The 17,181-nt window shown below is 39.2% G+C and overlaps 1 protein-coding gene across 27 annotated transcripts in view; it reads left to right on the plus strand.

Moving 5' to 3' along the window:
• Nucleotides 1-17,181, plus strand: part of YAP1 (Yes1 associated transcriptional regulator) — a 124,965-nt gene that overhangs the window by 65,695 nt on the left and 42,089 nt on the right. For 12 of the 27 annotated variants that reach the window (XM_005579447.5, XM_005579451.5, XM_005579445.5 and 9 more), the window contains exon 4: nucleotides 11,483-11,596. The exons of 5 other annotated variants lie outside the window; for them this stretch is intronic. In XM_005579447.5, coding sequence (XP_005579504.2) covers nucleotides 11,483-11,596 — 114 coding nt within the window. Of the gene's footprint in view, nucleotides 1-11,482; nucleotides 11,603-17,181 lie in introns of all 27 variants that reach the window. 10 more of the 27 variants (XM_005579444.5, XM_005579448.5, XM_005579446.5 and 7 more) reach the window with 1 other exon arrangement.

Below are 17,181 nucleotides of genomic sequence, written 5' to 3' on the forward strand. Positions count from 1 at the left end.
TGAATCTAAACCCTGTATAGTCTCTAAACTATACTCTCTTTCTAGAGTTGAGTATGAAACTAAAGTCATATAAATTTTATTTATAAGGTATCAAAGATTTTTTAAATCAAGTAACCCAATGAGTAGTACTTTCGCTATACTGTTAAAAGTTTGAGTTAATGGTAACTCTAGAAAAGGTTTAATCAAACAAGTGGTCCTTGTTAGTCTTTGGTATTCTAGAGTAGTGCTTCTTAATTTGTAATGTGTCAAGGAATTACCTCGGGATTTGTTCAAATGCAGTTCTTATTCAGTGGGTCTGATTTAGTAGGATTGGGACCTGAGATTCTGCATTTCTAACAAGTTTCCAGGTGATACTGATACTGCTGGTTAAAGGAGTACACAAATAGAATACTGTTGTATGGTTTAAACTTAAATCCATAGAAATATCATTAGAGATCGTTTTATCATTCTTATTTTAGGCTGGAATGAAACCTTTACTGAGTACCTAAATACAAATGAGTGGTTCCATCATTTCATGAGCTTTTATTTAATATAAAAACCCTGCAAAATAAATGTTATCTACTTTTCTTAAATCTATTATTTACAGGCCGGGTGTGGTGGCTGATCACGCCTGTAATCCCAGCACTTTGGGAGGCCAAGGCGGGCAGATCACGAGGTCAAGAGATCGAGACTGTCCTGGCCAACATGGTGAAACCCTGTCTCTACTAAAAATACAAAAATTAACTGGGCATGGTGGTGCGTACCTGTAGTCCCAACTACTCGGGAGGCTGAGACAGGAGAATCACTTGAACCCGGTAGGCAGAAGTTGCAGTAAGCCGAGATTGCGCCACTGCACTCCAGCCTGGTGACAGAGTGAGACTCCGTCTCAAAAAAAAAAAAAAAATTTGTTATTTATAAAGTCACAAACTAAGTTTCTGAGAGATTGCAACTTGACAAAGACCAATCATACTTTCCCACAGATAGGCTCTTAATCATGCCAGCTTAGCAAACTTTGGTTGTATTTGAAAGCAGTGCTAAGTCCTAGGGATACAAAGACAAAAAAGTCAGTGTCTCTACTTCGAGAGCTTAGAGTCTGTTGAGAACAGAAGGATGCAGTCTGATGATTGGGGTGTAGAACATTCTCCCCCTTCCCCAGATATTCACATGGCTCTCACTCTCAGTTCATTCAGATCTCTGCTCAAAAGATGTCAATTACAGAGGCCCGCACTGGAGAAGGTAATCTAAGCTATCATCTCCCTCCATCCCCAGTCAATAACTCTGACCATAACTTGCCTATTTTTCTTTCTTCCACTTTTAATATCAGAGAGGCATCTGCTATAAAGGGGACATAAATATAGTGGTTGGGGCACCAGTATGCTGGTGCTAGAATGCAGGTAAGTAGTAGTGCCAGAATTCCAATCTAAGCCTTCATATGTATGGTCCAGAGTTTCATCTTATTCTACCACACTGCCCATTGTAATCCAGAAGGGGCTTGGATTCATCAGCGTGTTCTAGTAGTTTGGCAGAAGAATCTTCTAGTTACCTATAGGACACAGGTGAACCTGAACTCAGAACAGGGTGGGCAGGATGGGTTAGCCACCACACTCTTATATTTGTTTGCCAAAGCTTATTTTCATCAGTATGTTTATAGTATCGTTAGTTTGGGAGGCCAAGGCGGGTGAATCACCCGAGGTCAGGAGTTTGAGACCAGCCTGACCAACATAGTGAAACCCTGTCTCTGCTAAAAATACAAAAATTTGCTGGGCATGGTGGTACACCCCTGTAATCCCCGGCTACTTGGGAGGCTGAGGTGGGAGAATTGCTTGAACCTGGGAGGTGGAGGCTGCAGTGAGCCGAGGTCGCGCCACTGCACTCCAGCCTGGGTGACAGAGCGAGACCTTGTCTCAAAAAAAACTTACTTCTTTCACCAAAACTTGATGTGTAGACTGCCTTTTCTTCAGTGAATGTGTTTATTTTCCCATATTCAGCTTATCGAAGCTACAAAATAAGTTAGTGATAATAATACAGTCACGTGTTGCTTAATGACTGGGGTAAGTTCTGAGAAATGGGTTGCTGGGTGATGTTATCATTGTATAAACATCATAGAGTATGCTTACACAAACCTAGGTGGTATAGCCTGTTATACACACCTAGACTCTATGATATAGCTTATTGCTCCTAGGCTACAAACCTGGACAGCATGTTACCATACTGAAAACTGTAGGCAATTGTAACACAATGGTAAGTATATGTGTATCTAAATATGTCTAAACATAGAAGAGGTAATGCACTATGACATTACCTTATGACAGCCACGATGTCTCTAGGTGACAGGAATTTTTCAGCTCTATTATAAGTTTCTGGGATCACCATTCTACATGTGATCCATCATTGACTGAAATGTCATTATGCAGCAAATTTGTATATGACTTTTTCCATTGCGTCTGCCTAAAAATCTTAGTAGTGTGGGCAGAACTTGATCAGGGATTGTTTACGGCATATATCATCAAACATGAATTTCAGATATTTATGTTTATGGGAGACTCCTTTGTAAAGAAAACTAAAGAAGAATCAGAGGTGATACATTTTAGTTCCTATTTATTTTGAAAACCAAAAGTTGGCACAAATTGCAGACCAAAGTATCACAAACTACTAACAAGGCAGTAGTTTCTAATCAATGTTGCTATCTTTGTCCTGAGCAACCTTGCAGAATTGTACATTCCCACTCATAAAAAATGGAGAACTTTTTCCTGATATTCTAGGGCAGAGTGATAAGTTTTTCTTCTCATAATTCCACGTAGCTTATAGTTAAACTCAGTGTAGAAGAGTGATGAACACAAGACAGTACGTACTGTATTCAAGAAATCAGAACAGGTGCAATTTCAATTTATAGGTGGGGAAGAGTTTTACTAGTGGGACGAATTGGAGAAAAGCTTCACAAAGATACGGCATAAGAATAGAGTAGAATTGGGTCGGGCACAGTGGCTCATACCTGTAATCCCAGCACTTTTGGAGGCCGATGTGGGCGGATCACGAGGTCAGGAGTTTGAGAACAGCCTGGCCAACATGGTGAAACCCCATCTCTACTAAAAATAACAAAAGTTAGCCGGACGTGGTGGTGCATGCCTATAATCCCAGCTACTCAGGAGGCTGAGGCAGGAGAATCACTTGAACCCAGGAGGCGGAGGTTGCATTGAGCTGAGATCACGCCGTTGCACTCCAGCCTGGACAACAGAGTAAGACTGTCTCAAAAAGAGAGTGAGTAGAATTTCAGTGGGTTGAAAACAGTGGAGGCTAGGAAGACACAGGCTTTGGGGTGGACATACTGAGAATGTATGGAGGTGGAAAGTGCATGGCACTGCTAGGTACTGGAAAGACAGGAGTGAACAAGCCATGCGACTTGGAAGACTGAATGAATTACTAAAGTGATAGAATCATCTTACCAGAGAGAAAACAACTGATGAAGTAGGAGAAGAAACTGTATGTAGACAAGTTATTAGGAAGAAGTGACATTCAGAGTGGGAAGGGATGAGAGGGAGTTAGCTAAGCAACAAAGGTGGAGAGAAGAGTTCCTGAAGGGAGCAGCTGCACTTGTGAAGGTCCTGGAGGTGGGAGAGGAGATGTTTGAGGAACTGAAAGAAGATTGAATGAGGAGGGATGTGAAATGATTGTGGAGGAATAGATAGAGCCTGGCATGTTGGATGCTTTCAGTACTGAAGCAGTGCTATATAATGCCTGACTGTAGAGGATAACCTGCTAAAAATTTGCAAATTTTCCTTTAGGGAGCTGAGCCTTGAGTCAGAGGACTTCCTCCTTAGAGGAGGTGAGGTAAGATGATCATGTGGCTGTGGTATACACAGAGTTTAATGTTGAGTTGAATAAGACCAATTTGGAAGTTACTGCTAAAACTTCGTCATGGAAATGTGAAAATTTCAAGGTCAAGAAATCGAGACCAGCCTGGCCAACACGGTGAAACCCTATCTTTACTAAAAATATAAAAATTAACCAGCCGTGGTGTTAGGCACCTGTAGTCCCAGCTACTCGGGAGGCTGAGGCAGGAGAATCGCTTGAACCCAGCAGGCAGAGGTTGCAGTGAACCAAGATTGTGCCATGGCACTCTAGCCCGGCGACAGAGTGAAACTCAGTCTCAAAAAAAAAAAAAAAAATTATGTGAAAGTTTTATTTGAGGGACAAATGGAAATGACATTTTAAAGTAAACCCCACTCAAAATATGGGAATACATGTGAGGTGTCAGATGTCCAGTTGGAAGAGAAAAACTAATATTGACCCTGCGAGAGGCATTAAAGATATGGAAGTCATTTACATGAATATGACAAGCCATGGGATTTCATGAAAATTCCAAGAAAAGAGGATTAAAAAAAAAAACAGCATGTGATTACTGTTTGTCATACTTGTGGCACAGTATGCAAGAGCATGGTTTCTGGAGAGCCCAACTATCAAGGTTTGAATCTCACTCTGCCACTTACCAGTTGGGCTGAATGATCCTGTACAAGCTAACTTTTCTTTGCCTTAGATTCCTCATCTGTAGAGTGGGTGTAATAATAGTACCTCCATCATAGGGTTGTTAAGTGAGTTAATATTTGCTTGCAAAGAAGTTAGGAAAAGTGCCTTGTATATAGTAAGAACAGTTTGTGAATCATAAATACATGAGATCAGACTTTCAAAACAAGCATCAGGCAAAGTGTTAGAATTCAGTTCTTTTAAAAGGTCATTGAATCTACTTTTCCAGCTACTCTTGTTACTTTTTAAGGAAACTACTTGATAATCCTGTACTTTGTACCACTCATCAGGGTGTGTTTAGTATAAACTTCAGTGTCCTGGGTGACTTCTTTATTCCCAAATTGTGGGGCAGGTGACAAGGGAAGGTTGGTCGTCTAACTCGTGGTGTAGTTAATCAAGACTTTCCTGTTTGAATAGACATGGCAGATGGTTTTAGTTAGTCATTACTAATGCAAGAAGGTCCTTAGGCAAGAGCAGGAAGTTGATGGTGAGTCACCTTCAGTATTATGACATGGAGTATTTGTTTTTAAAATATCACAGGGAGTTGGTTTTTGCTGTAGTAGCTAAGTTGTCAATCAAGTAATACTAGTAGTAAATCTTACATAAAAACTTGCGTCCTTCAAGTTTAAGTAATTCTGATTTATGAATTATTTTATATATTGCCTACTACTCTGTTTTTGCTTATCCTGATTCAAATTTCTCACCCTGTGTCAATCTAGTTTTGTGTAGCTATGAAGGAATAACTGAAACTGAGTAATTTATAAAGAAAAGAGGTTTAATTTAGCTCATAGTTCTACAGGCTGTATAGGAAGCATGGTGCCAGCGTCTGCTTCTGGTGAGGACCTCAGGAAGCTTACAATCCTAGCAAAAGGCAAGTGGGAACCAGTGTGATACACAGTGAGAGAGAGGGTGCAAGAAAGTGAGCGAGAGAAGTCCCAGGCTTTTAAACAACCAGATCTCAGGTGAACTGAATGAGAACTCATTTATGACCAAGGGGATGGTGGGAAGCCATTCATGAGGGACCCCACCCCTCACCAGGCCCCACCTCCAACTTTGGGAATCCCATTTCACTATGAAATTTTGGAGGGGACAGACATCCAAACTATATCACCCTCTTTACGTCTCATTAAAATGCTGGCCTGTTTCTCTCTTCCTTTTTGCTATAGGGCCTACTTTTAATCTTTCCTTCTAAAGAAGGCTTTGGTGTGGTGGTCAGGCATGATAGCCCAGCCTTAAAGCTTCCACATATTTTTCGTGTCTAAGGGCCCAGCTTTCGAGTGTGTAAAAGTTAATTGGGGTGAAAATGTGTATTACCCATTCTGACCAGTGTAGAGGTTGTCATGAGTTTGGGGGATTGGAATTCAGTAATGGTAATCCCCTTTAAGTATTACCTATTTGACCCTTTACTGGTTGAAATGATGAAAGTTTTTCTGGTAGATTCTTAACCCTACAAACAAAGTGAACTGTTTATTCTGCCCCATCCACACGTAGTAGCCTCTTCATGCTTTCCCCTGCCTGGAATGCCCATGCCCAGAATGTCACATGTTTGGCTAGGAATGCATTTAGGTCAAAGCTTACAGGTCACTTCCTGCCCTTCTTTTGATCTGCTTTTCTAAAAATCTGTTTCCCATTTTTCTTTTTCTTTCCCATTTTTCATTTTTCTTTCTTTCATGCATGCTGCTTTATTTTTGCTGCCCTTTTCATTAGCCAACATTGTACTGTCTTCTGTCTAGAACATAAATTCCATCAGATAGGGGCTATGTTTTTTATTGCTGCATCTCCAGGGCCTGAATATAGTAGGAACTCAATAAATACTTGTTGAATAGAAGTATTCGCTATATCCCTGTCCCTTCAGTTCACATGACACATTAAAATAATGTAGAAATTGAGCTTACGTAGAAAGAATGAAACAGAGTATTTTGTTTTACAAGCATAAACAAAGGATTTTAATTGAATTTCATTTTGATTACATTCAATAGAATTTCAGTTTATTCTATTTTTTTTTTTTTCTTTTTGAGATGGAGTCTTGGATCCGTTGCCCAGACTGGAGTGCAGTGGCACAATCTCAGCTCACTGCAACTTCCACCTCCCGGGTACAAGATATTCTCTTGCCTCAGCCTCCCGAGTAGCTGAAACTACAGGTGTGCGCCACCACACCCGGCTGATTTTGCAGTTTTAGTAGAGATGGGGTGTCACCATGTCACCATGTTGGCAGGCTGGTCTTGAACTCCTAACCTCATGATCCTCCCGCCTCAGCCTCCTAATCTATTTCTAATTAGTAGGTCCTATGCTGGACAAAAATGGAAAATGCAAAATATATACTCCTGTGTTCAGGAATTTCACAGTCTAGCCAGGGAGAAAACATGCATAATGAAAATACTGAATGATAAATGCTATGACATAGATATAAACAAAATTTTTTACTAGCACAGAGAAAGAACTCTTCATCTGTGTTGAGGAAGTGAAAAGTTCTCAACTAAAAATTGTTTGAAGCTAAATGCCCAGTAGTAATTCTCGGCCAGGCATGGTAGCTCGCACCTGTAATCCCACCACTTTGGGAGGTCGAGGTGGGAGGATCTCTTGAGCTCAGGAGTTCGAGACCAGCCTGGGCAATATAATGAGACCACATCTCTACAGAAAAATTTAAAAAATAGCTGAGTGTGGTGGTGTGCACCTGTAGTCCTAACTCCCCAGGAAGCTGAGGCAGGAGGTCGCTTGAGCCCAGGAGTTCGAGGCTGCAGTGAGCCGGGTTGGCACCACTGCACTCCAGCCTGGGTGACAATGAGACCCTCTCTCAAAAAAAGTAAAATAATAATAACTCCCATGGGAATTAAAAAAAAAAAAAAAGTACTGCCCTTTTGGTGCCTGTTTTGTCATGGTAGATTTGCCTATTCCTAGCAGATGTGGCTGTGTACTATTCCCAGACCTGCAGGGCTTCATAGATTTGTCTCCAAACTGCCTAAAATGAATAGACGTGGTTGTGTATAACTCAGATAATAAGAAATACTTCTGTACTAGCTGAAGAATTCTAAGTGGTTGTGTTTTGTTTGTTTGTTTTTGTTGTTGTTTTTTGAGACAGAGTCTCACCCTGTCGCCCAGACTGGATAGGGTGCAGTGGCGTGATCTCAGCTTACTGAAACCTCCACCTCCCAGATTCAAGTGATTCTCCTGTCTCAGTCTCCTGAGTAGCTGGGATTACAGGCCCTTACCACCACACCCAGCTAATTGTTTTATATTTTTTAGTAGAGACGGGGTTTCACCATGTTGGTCAGGCTGGTCTCAGACTCCTGACCTCGTGATCCCCTGCCTTGGCCTCCCAAAGTGCTGGGATTACAGGCATGAGCCACCGTGCCCGGCCCTAAGTGGTGGTTTTAAATCAGTGGTTCTCAAAGTGTGTTCCTTAGACCAGCATCAGCATCACGTGGGAATTTTCAGGCCCAGCCCCTGGCCTGCTGAATCAGAAAGTATAGGGGTAGGGCTCAGCAACATGTGTGTTAACAACTGCCCCAGGTGATTCTGATGAATATTTATAGCACATTACAATCAGAATATAAATTGAACATAAAGGCATCCTAAATTTATTTCGATCAAGCCCCTGTGGTCTCCTCTTGCATTTATTTTTGTGGGAATCCTACATTTCGCCCCTTGGACTTAACCTTACTGCATCCTAACCCTAGCCCAAACAGGTGATTGAAACACATTTTCACTAAGTGTGACTTGTTTCACTTTCAGAAAACATACCACTTTTTGCTTTCTCTCCTTTTCATGGTTATTCAACAGTTAGCTTGGTTTAGGAGAATGACTTGGAATCCTGCATTAAGAATCAAGTCACTGAATTTCTTCTAAGGACCACTTGACCAAAAATTATTTTTTTGTGAATAAAGCCTGGATCTGTATTGTTTCATTAACACTGGAAGATTTGTTTCTTTTCAGTTATCTCTATCTTAATTCTATAACAAAGATAATGTGGTGAAAAGTTACATAAAGGTGATCTTTTCTAGTCTATTGCTTGCCTTTGGTGAGCAGCTTTCTTTCAGTATAAAGAAAGTATCCTATTTTGGGCCATTTCTTTCCACATAACATTATATTTTTACCCAGAGAGTACTAAATGAAAGATAAAATGAATATAAAGCATTATTTTATATTTGGTATATATATGTTGGTATAAATGTTAATTGCAAATAGTATATATTCTACATGATTTTAAGCTTACAGAAAGTTCAAAGTATTACTTAAAAGGCAGGACATTCATTCTTCCATCAAACATTTATTGAGCAGCTATTCAGGTATTAGCCTACAAGCTTGTAAAGATGAATGACTTGATCATTGCCAGGAGAATACATATGTCAACAAGTAATTACAACTCTACCTGTTAAGTGGTCATGGAGAATAGAAGAGGAAAGTAATTTCTGTCTGAGGTAATCCGGCTTCATCAGCCGGAAAGGCTGAATTAAAGAAGTGACATCTGAGCTCTCTCTTGCAGGATGACTAAGAGTTTAGGAGGTACAGAGTACGTGTGATAATGGGAGCGGCATATACAAGAAGATGGCATGATTTTATGGAAAGTTGGTGGGAAAACTGGGTATCTGAAGAAGACTTCAGAAGTGAGTCCAGCTAGTAAAGAATTTAGGCATTTTCCTCTTGATAGAGAGCAATGGGAATGTGTTTTAGTCAGAATGAATGACATGTATAAAAATTTGATTCGAAAATATTTTAAGAAGAGAAACCCCTGGTGACTGTTTGATAGAGGACCCTGGAGTGAGAAGAGATGAGAATCCAGTTACTGAGGAAGTGGTCAAAAAAGAGAGCTGGTAAGTATTGATGGCTGAGGTCTCTGAGATGGACTGGGACAGACCCATCACAGAGAATATAAGTGGAATTTACAAAATGAAGTGAGTGGAGCAGGTAGGGAAGGTTGGTTTGTATCCAAGATATCTCTTGTGGCTCTCATTCAGACAGCTAAGGTGGAGAATAATGCTGGTGTGTGTGTGTGTCTGTGTGTGTGTGTTTGTGTGTGTGTGTTTAAACCACACATAGGAAATCCATATATTCAAGCAGGTTTGAAAGCTATGATGAGATCTTTTGGGGGTTGTTGAGTTGAGGCTCCCAAAGGCATTCGGTGACTGCTGTTGACTTGTTCATCACCAGATACAGTCACATGGTATTTTCAGTACCTAAAAATTTGAAATACAGTTAGTTGTTTTGCAAAAGCATTTTATAATTCAGCCATTTTACAGTTAAAGATAGTAGCAAACCATTAATATTCAGTTTTGGAGTTCTGTCTCTCTGGGAAGAAAATAGAGCCCAAAATGACAGTGAAAACTGGTGGGAAAAGGTTTGATATACATGTGTTAAACAGGTTTGCTTGTCATTCACCCTCTAGTAAACTTGGGATGTGTACAGCAAATTCTACCTCTGGACTTGGTTAGCAGTGTATACTACACATCCAGGACTGAAGGAGAGCCTTCCTTTTAAGGATTCTAGGCAAAGAGAAAACTAATTCCACACGTCTGCATTTCCTAACAGGATTTTACCCCATCAAAGTAGACCTTTGAAAATGCAGCTGCAAATTGATCTGTTCCTAATACAAACAAAACTGGCCTAAAATTAGGATTTTGGGTCCCATGGGCCTTGTGTGAGTGGTCAGTTTAACCAAAGTTACTTACTCAACATCACCCACGAGACTGGTGTGGACTGCCAATACAGGAAGAAGGGAATTGTTCTGTTTGTGCATAGGAGGCATACTTAGGCTCTGGTCATCTGTGGGAGATGAATGAAAAGAAGTATAGTTGTGAAGAGCAGTCAGTGGGTTAGGAATCACACTGCCTGGGTTTATCCTTCCTGATACTAACTAGCTTTGTGATCTTGTACCAGACTAATCAACCTGGCCCTTTGTGCCTCAATTTCCTCATTAGAATAAGTAGTAGTACTTCTTATGTCATTTGTTACTGTAAGGATTAAATGAATTAATGTACATAATATATAAGAACAGTGACTAGCACAAGATAAGTATTCAACTCGTGTTAGTCCACAGAAGAAAAAATTTTAGCCATGTACTGACTATCCCAGTTTGTATCTCCTGCCCTGCCTCTTTTGATACCTTTTGGAAATGGGAACTGGGGGAGTTGGGAGGGACAGGGAAATAAGGAGATATTATGTTTGAATACTTTAGTAATTTATTCTGGGCCTCTCTTTTCATTGCTGTTACCTCCCAAGAGCAATTGTCTTAACTTCTCTATTCCCATAAAGATAGGAAAGTCCTTTTAGAGTTAACTGTATTCTTTAGTCCTCTCAACTGATGATTCCTTAATGTTTGCCTTCCAACAACTTTAGCACTTATCTTGCCTCCTCACAATCCTCCAACAAGCTTAGACTTCAAACTGCAACCCCCACCCGTTAGCAATTTCTGGTCTGGTTAACAATAAGCTTTGTTTGGACTGTAGTTTTCTGTCTTAAAGTGTTCTTGGTGTCAGCCAGTCACATAAAACATGGAAATAAATGGAGCTTGGCTGTCTTAGCTAAAGTGTGCTTTATATTAAATAGAATGTTTATGAGATTTTTGATGTTCTAAAAATACTTGCATATATTTCTTATTAATGAATCTTGGCGTTCCTAGGAAGGTATTGTCACAGAACTGATTGGATTGGGTGGTAGTTTCTGAGCTGCAAACTCTTCCGTGTCCTGGGTTAACAGTAATAATAATTATTTGGGCCATGACTTCCAAAAGGATTTTTTGGAGAAAATTTTTTTTTCTTCATCTCTGTGTTGAGGAATGTTCATTTTATTATTTGGTGGTTTCTTTTTAGTGGAGAAGAAGCAGGTATATAGGTTTACCTTTCTTCTCTGAACACAGCCTTAAATATGTTTCAATGAATTGTTTTATGTTAAGATGTGTTTTCTTTTTAAATTAGTACCCCCTCCCACTTTTTTTAGGTACACCAAATAAAAACCGTGATTTTTTTTTTTTTTTTCTGTATTATAGGTCCTCTTCCTGATGGATGGGAACAAGCCATGACTCAGGATGGAGAAATTTACTATATAAACCATAAGAACAAGACCACCTCTTGGCTAGACCCAAGGCTTGACCCTCGTTTTGGTAAAGGTTCATCTCAAAACCTTTTTAGATGCTTTTGGTTACTATTTTTTTTTTTTTTTGTATATATACTTGGGAAAGCACATTTAAATACAATTGCATTGCTTTATAGTATTAAAAAATGACCCTGCCCACCCAACGTTTACCAGTAGAGTTTTTATCCTTCTCATTGGAAACTTGAGAAGTTTAGATCTTAATCAGATTTTTGGGGCTCCTCAGGTTGGGATTGGGGAATGTCGTAATGGCCAACTAACCAGAAATCACTTGTTCCTTTCACATTATGGGAGAAACACAGTGATCATATTTAAAATGATTTTTTTTAGCTGCAGTAATAATCAGGCTGTCATGCAGCACCTCAGACCAGGAATACCAGCTTTTGTCAGTGACCTGATGTCTGCTTGTGCTTAGCTTCTGAGAGTACCATCCCATGCCTGGGTGTTACAGTGTTTCCCATCCTAAGGGGGAAAATGGCACCCCAGAAATGGCCCAGTGAAAGCATTTTGCCCCCTCTTCTGTCTCTCTCGAAAAATAAATGTTCTTTTTTTCTTCATTCAGAAAACAAAAAGCCATAGTCCCCCCCAGATTTCATGAATAAATCACATTTGCACAAAGGAACCCCTCCCCTTCCAAATGTGTACATTTTTATAAGAGTATACCAGTTCTTCAGTGCTTTTTTAAAAAGAGTGTGTGTGTGTGTGTGTGTGTGTGTGTGTGTGTTAAAGTGTTTTCAGTTCTTCTTTTGGGTTTTTGAGATATTTTTCCAAGGCCGTGGAATATGCATCTAAAAAAGAGCAGATAATTGTGGTTTTGAAGCTTCATCTTGGACTAGATGCAGCTAAATGAAAACAATGTGCAGATCACTGAATAGGTCAGACTGAGGGGACTCGGAACCTTTGAAGCTTTACAGGGTTTGACCTAACACCAACTGCGGGGCCCTTATGGGAAAGAGGAGTTAACTCTGTGAATGCCATCAAAACACAACCCGGCGGCGGGCGGAAAGAAAAAAACTCTATCTGGAGTTGGTTGGATAAAATAGCTTCCCCATCAGGAACATTATGAGCAGTTATTTTTTTGTCTTATATATACCTTTAAAAAAAAAAATTCAAGTTTGCCCCAAACTGACTGAACCCCCCATTCAAGCTAAGTCAATCGTAGGGTCAGGGCAGTGATGCCTTTTTGACAGATAACCATTTTGGCTTAAATACTAGCCTTTTAAGCTTTGAGACCTGTTTGGGTGTTAAAAAAGTAATGCAGTATGTTAATAATTTGCAACTGCAGTTTCTTTTTACTATTTGAATTAGCCCTTGTGGTTGGAACAGGAAACCAAGTAAGATAGAGAATTTAATAAATACGGCCATTTGTATGGACTGAAACAATAACAGCCATGTTTCCTTAAATTATCTCTAATGAAATGAATTCAGTTTCTCCACATTTTGGAAATTCTAAAGAATGGTGTTGCAGAATTTTTTCCCTGACATAAGGTTATGAAAGATGATGACGAACGCTTTACCAACTGCAGAGATGAGGAATTAGAACAAAGCTTTTTAAAGAAAAAAAATTTTTCCTTTAGAACAGTGAAATAAAACAACTTTTCTGTAAGCTTAAGTAGATCTATTGATTACACACACAGCTTGGTCTTTTGTTTTAAGAGGAGGAGGTACTTAAAAAAAAAACACTCCCACCCCTCCAGCATGTTATGTACACATAGGCGTACAATGAGATGTGCCCAGAAAAACTTTCATAAAATTCTCTTACTGCATTTAGCTTCCCTTTTTGGGCCCACCGTGTGTGTATTCCAGACAGCCTTGACAATATGCCAAAGCTTTTTATTTTGTGGCCCGACTTTTAATCTGTTCCAGACCTTTTCACTCAGAGAGCTCAAGTGTAACTGAAGGGGGGCAGGAAAGAAGAAAACGTGTGGGTTTCTCTGATCTAGAGTGACAGCAAATAGAGACAAGCTGTTAGCTGCTGGATTTGAAGTTTTCCTTGAAATCAAAAGTTCTGCATAGTGGATTATGTTTTATCTCTGCCAAAGATATATAAACTATCCCCTTATTTCTGACCCTTTGAGCCATGCAAACACAAACAAATGGTGTAGGATATTGCTTTCATGGTTGTGGAGTTTGCTTTTCTGTATTCTTCAAATCTGTGTTGAAATATTTGTCAATTCTTAACTTAAATCAAGTAGATGTGTGTCTTTTGGCATCTTAGAATGGGAGCTAAGCCCCTAGAGAAGCTTAATTTTACCTCCTTCAAACATCAACCCGTTTTATATTTTTATTTATCAGATGCTTCCAGGCTAATTATATTTAGAATACAGTGATTTGCTTTAAGATTAACCGTATTTAGTAATTGCACTTCCTGTGCTGCATAATAACGTTTCAGTGAGTGGCAGACCACATATATAATCGTGGTCCTATATGATTCTAATCCTGTGTTTTTACTGTACCTTTTTAATGTTTAGATACACAAATACTTACCGTTGTGCTACAGTTGCCTACAGTGTTGAGCACAGTAGCAGGCTGTACAGTTTTACAGCTTAGGGGCAATAGGCTATACCTTACAGCCTAGGCATGCAGTAGACTCTACCATCTAGGTTTGTGTAAGTACTCTCTAAGATGTTTGCACAATGACAGAATTGCCTCATGATCCATTTCATAAAGCGTATCCTGGTTAAGTGACACATGACTATATTTATAGTGTCAGTCCTTCACATCTCACATGAAATTAATAAGTTATCTATGTAATTTTAGGGAATCAAAGAGTAATCTGTTGTAGATTGGGTTTTTTATCTGATTCATTTTCTTTAACATTTAAAAGCTATTTAATATTTTAATTTTAGAAAATTCATTAGTAATTTATAGTAAATCATGAAGTGACATCAAATGGCAATAAGGATGCACTGATGTTTGTTGAGTTTTAAGAAAAATAGGGCTTTGTTTTTTTTGAGTCATATTAGGAATGTTTTTACTCTTTGTTCAAGAAAATGGATCCTTGAGTATTATGCAAGCCGTTAAATTATTTCATATAAACACATAGGAGATGATTTTTTTTCCTGGAGATTTTGTACTGGCAAACATCAGGTTTAAACATCACCTTGTATGTTGTAGATCTGCTATTTTATATAATGTAATCATGGACATTTTCCAGTAAAAGGCCTAATGAAAACACAATGAAATTATAATTGCTGTTCAGAATGAAAAAAGATCTTTAAAACACTAACAGTTGATAAACTATCTTTTATGTAATGTTATTTTCCCTATTGTTTATATTATAAAAAGATGTATTAAAATATTGTTACCAATCTGTGTTTTAGAAAATAAGTACTGATGGCACCACTGGGATAAATATATTTGGTGTAAACAAAATATTGGAGCCAGAGATTTGGGGAAAATATTGGAGGCAGAGATTTGGGGAAAATATTGGAGGCAGAGATTTGCGGGAAAAATTATACCTTTGAATTTTAAAGCAAGTGATAAACAGTCTAGAGTGACAAAAACAGAATATTTAATTCCTAACTACAGTTCTATGCACAGAAATTCTATGTGTAGAAATGTCAGCGGTATTAAGCCTCATATGTTGCTTTTGGGTCCTTTGTTTCAGTTTCCCAAAACTTGCTATCTGTGCATATGCATACACGTATGTGTATGTGTTAATATAATGTCTTGAAATAAATAAAAAGGATAAGTAAAATACAAATACCTATATGCAGTTTATTAAACTAAGACTAAAGCCGAAAGTTGTTCACATTTTTCTCATCGGAGTTAAGTATTTGGCATTAATAATTAAATATCTATAAAAATTGTGAGACATTCATTAACATTTTTTCTTTTTTAAGCCGAATATTTCTGTTGTTAAAAATAATATTTTCCTTTTGATGAAAATACACCTAGCAACCAACTCAATAACTAAGAATCCATCCTATTAGTGTTGAGGGAAATCTACTGAAGTCTCTAGAAACCAAATTTGTAACTTCATTAATGGAGTCTTGAGTAAAGAGAATGTCAGCATCTAATTATTTCAATTTTATCAAAGCAAGTCTCTTGATAGCCATATGCTAAAAATAAGGTGTTTTTGTTTTGTTTTGAGGTTTGGGGCTTTTTTCCCCCTTATCAGCTCTTTTAAGTCTTTCCTGGTTATCCTGGACTGTCAGTCTTTGGTTACGGACTCTATTAATTACTTAGCGTACAGAGGAAAAGATGTGTGTTTTAGGTAAAAAGAGCTATTGCTAACTAAAAATTATTAACAGATGGCCAGGTGCGGTGGCTCATGCCTGTAATCCCAGCACTTTGGGAGGCCAAGGTGGATGGATCACTTGAGGCCTGGAGTTCCAGACCAGCCTGGCCAACATAGTGAAACCCCATCTCTACTAAAAATAGAAAAAAATAGCTGGGAGTGGTGGGGCACACTTGTAGCCCCAGCTACTCAGGAGGCTGAGGCATGAGAATCGCTTGAATCCAGGAGGCAGAGGTTGCAGTGAGTGGATATTGTGCTACTCTACTCCAGCTTGGCCACCAGAGTGAGATGCTGTCTCAAAAAATTAAGAACAAAAATAAAAATTAGTAACAGGCCGGAGGCAGTGGCTCACGCCTGTAATCCCACCACTTTGGGAGGCCGTGGCGGGCAGATCACTTTAGGTAAGGAGTTCGCGACCAGCCTGGCCAACATGGTGAAACCCTATCTCTACTAAAAGTGCAAAAATTAGCCAAGCGTGGTGGCACACGCCTATAGTCCCAGCTGCTTGGGAGGCTGAGACACTGAAAATCGCTTGAACCCGGCAGTGAGCTAAGATAGTGCACTGCACTCTAGCCTGGGAGACAGAATGAAACTCCATCTCAAAAGCTGAGGCAGATGGATCATAAGGTTAGGAGATCAAGACCATCCTGGCCAACATGGTGAAACCCCGTCTCTACTAAAAATACAGAAATTAGCTGGGCTGGTGGCACGTGCCTGTAGTCCCAACTACTCAGGAGGCTGAGGCAGGAGAATCGCTTGAGTCTGGGAGGCAGAGGTTGCAGTGAGCCAAGATCTTGCACCACTGCACTCCAGCCTGGGCAACAGAGCGAGACTCCATCTCAAAAATATATATATATAAACCGATAAAACTTACAAAATTTGGCCCTCATAATGATTCCTCTAATCGTTTTTTCAGTGGGGAGAATGCTACTCTTCTGAGCACTGCAGAACATCCACACAGCCATTGTGATTCCTCGGACCACCAACACTGTTTTTTTTTTTTTTTTTTTAATGCTAGGAGAGTTAGGGAATATTGTCTAAAGTCTGAGCTCCTCTGAGATCCAGGGTGATTATACCCAAGGTTATATAGTTAAGTGACAAAACTGAAATTTGAATTTATCTTTTGATACCTAGAATTTATGAGAAATTTAGATTGAATGCAGTTAATCTTTCAGAAATACCTACTAATGCTGATACATGAAAATTTGAGAGGGAGAAAAATAGTGGGTAATGCACTTGCTTCTTGTATTGTGACTCATCTTGAATAAATTACCCAAAGATAATGAGTTTTTCTTTTCTTTCTTTATTCTGTCTTTCTTTCTTTCTTGGAGACAGGGTCTCACTTTCATTGC

This window comes from Macaca fascicularis, chromosome 14, assembly GCF_037993035.2.
Source record: "Macaca fascicularis isolate 582-1 chromosome 14, T2T-MFA8v1.1".
Lineage (NCBI taxonomy): Eukaryota > Metazoa > Chordata > Mammalia > Primates > Cercopithecidae > Macaca > Macaca fascicularis.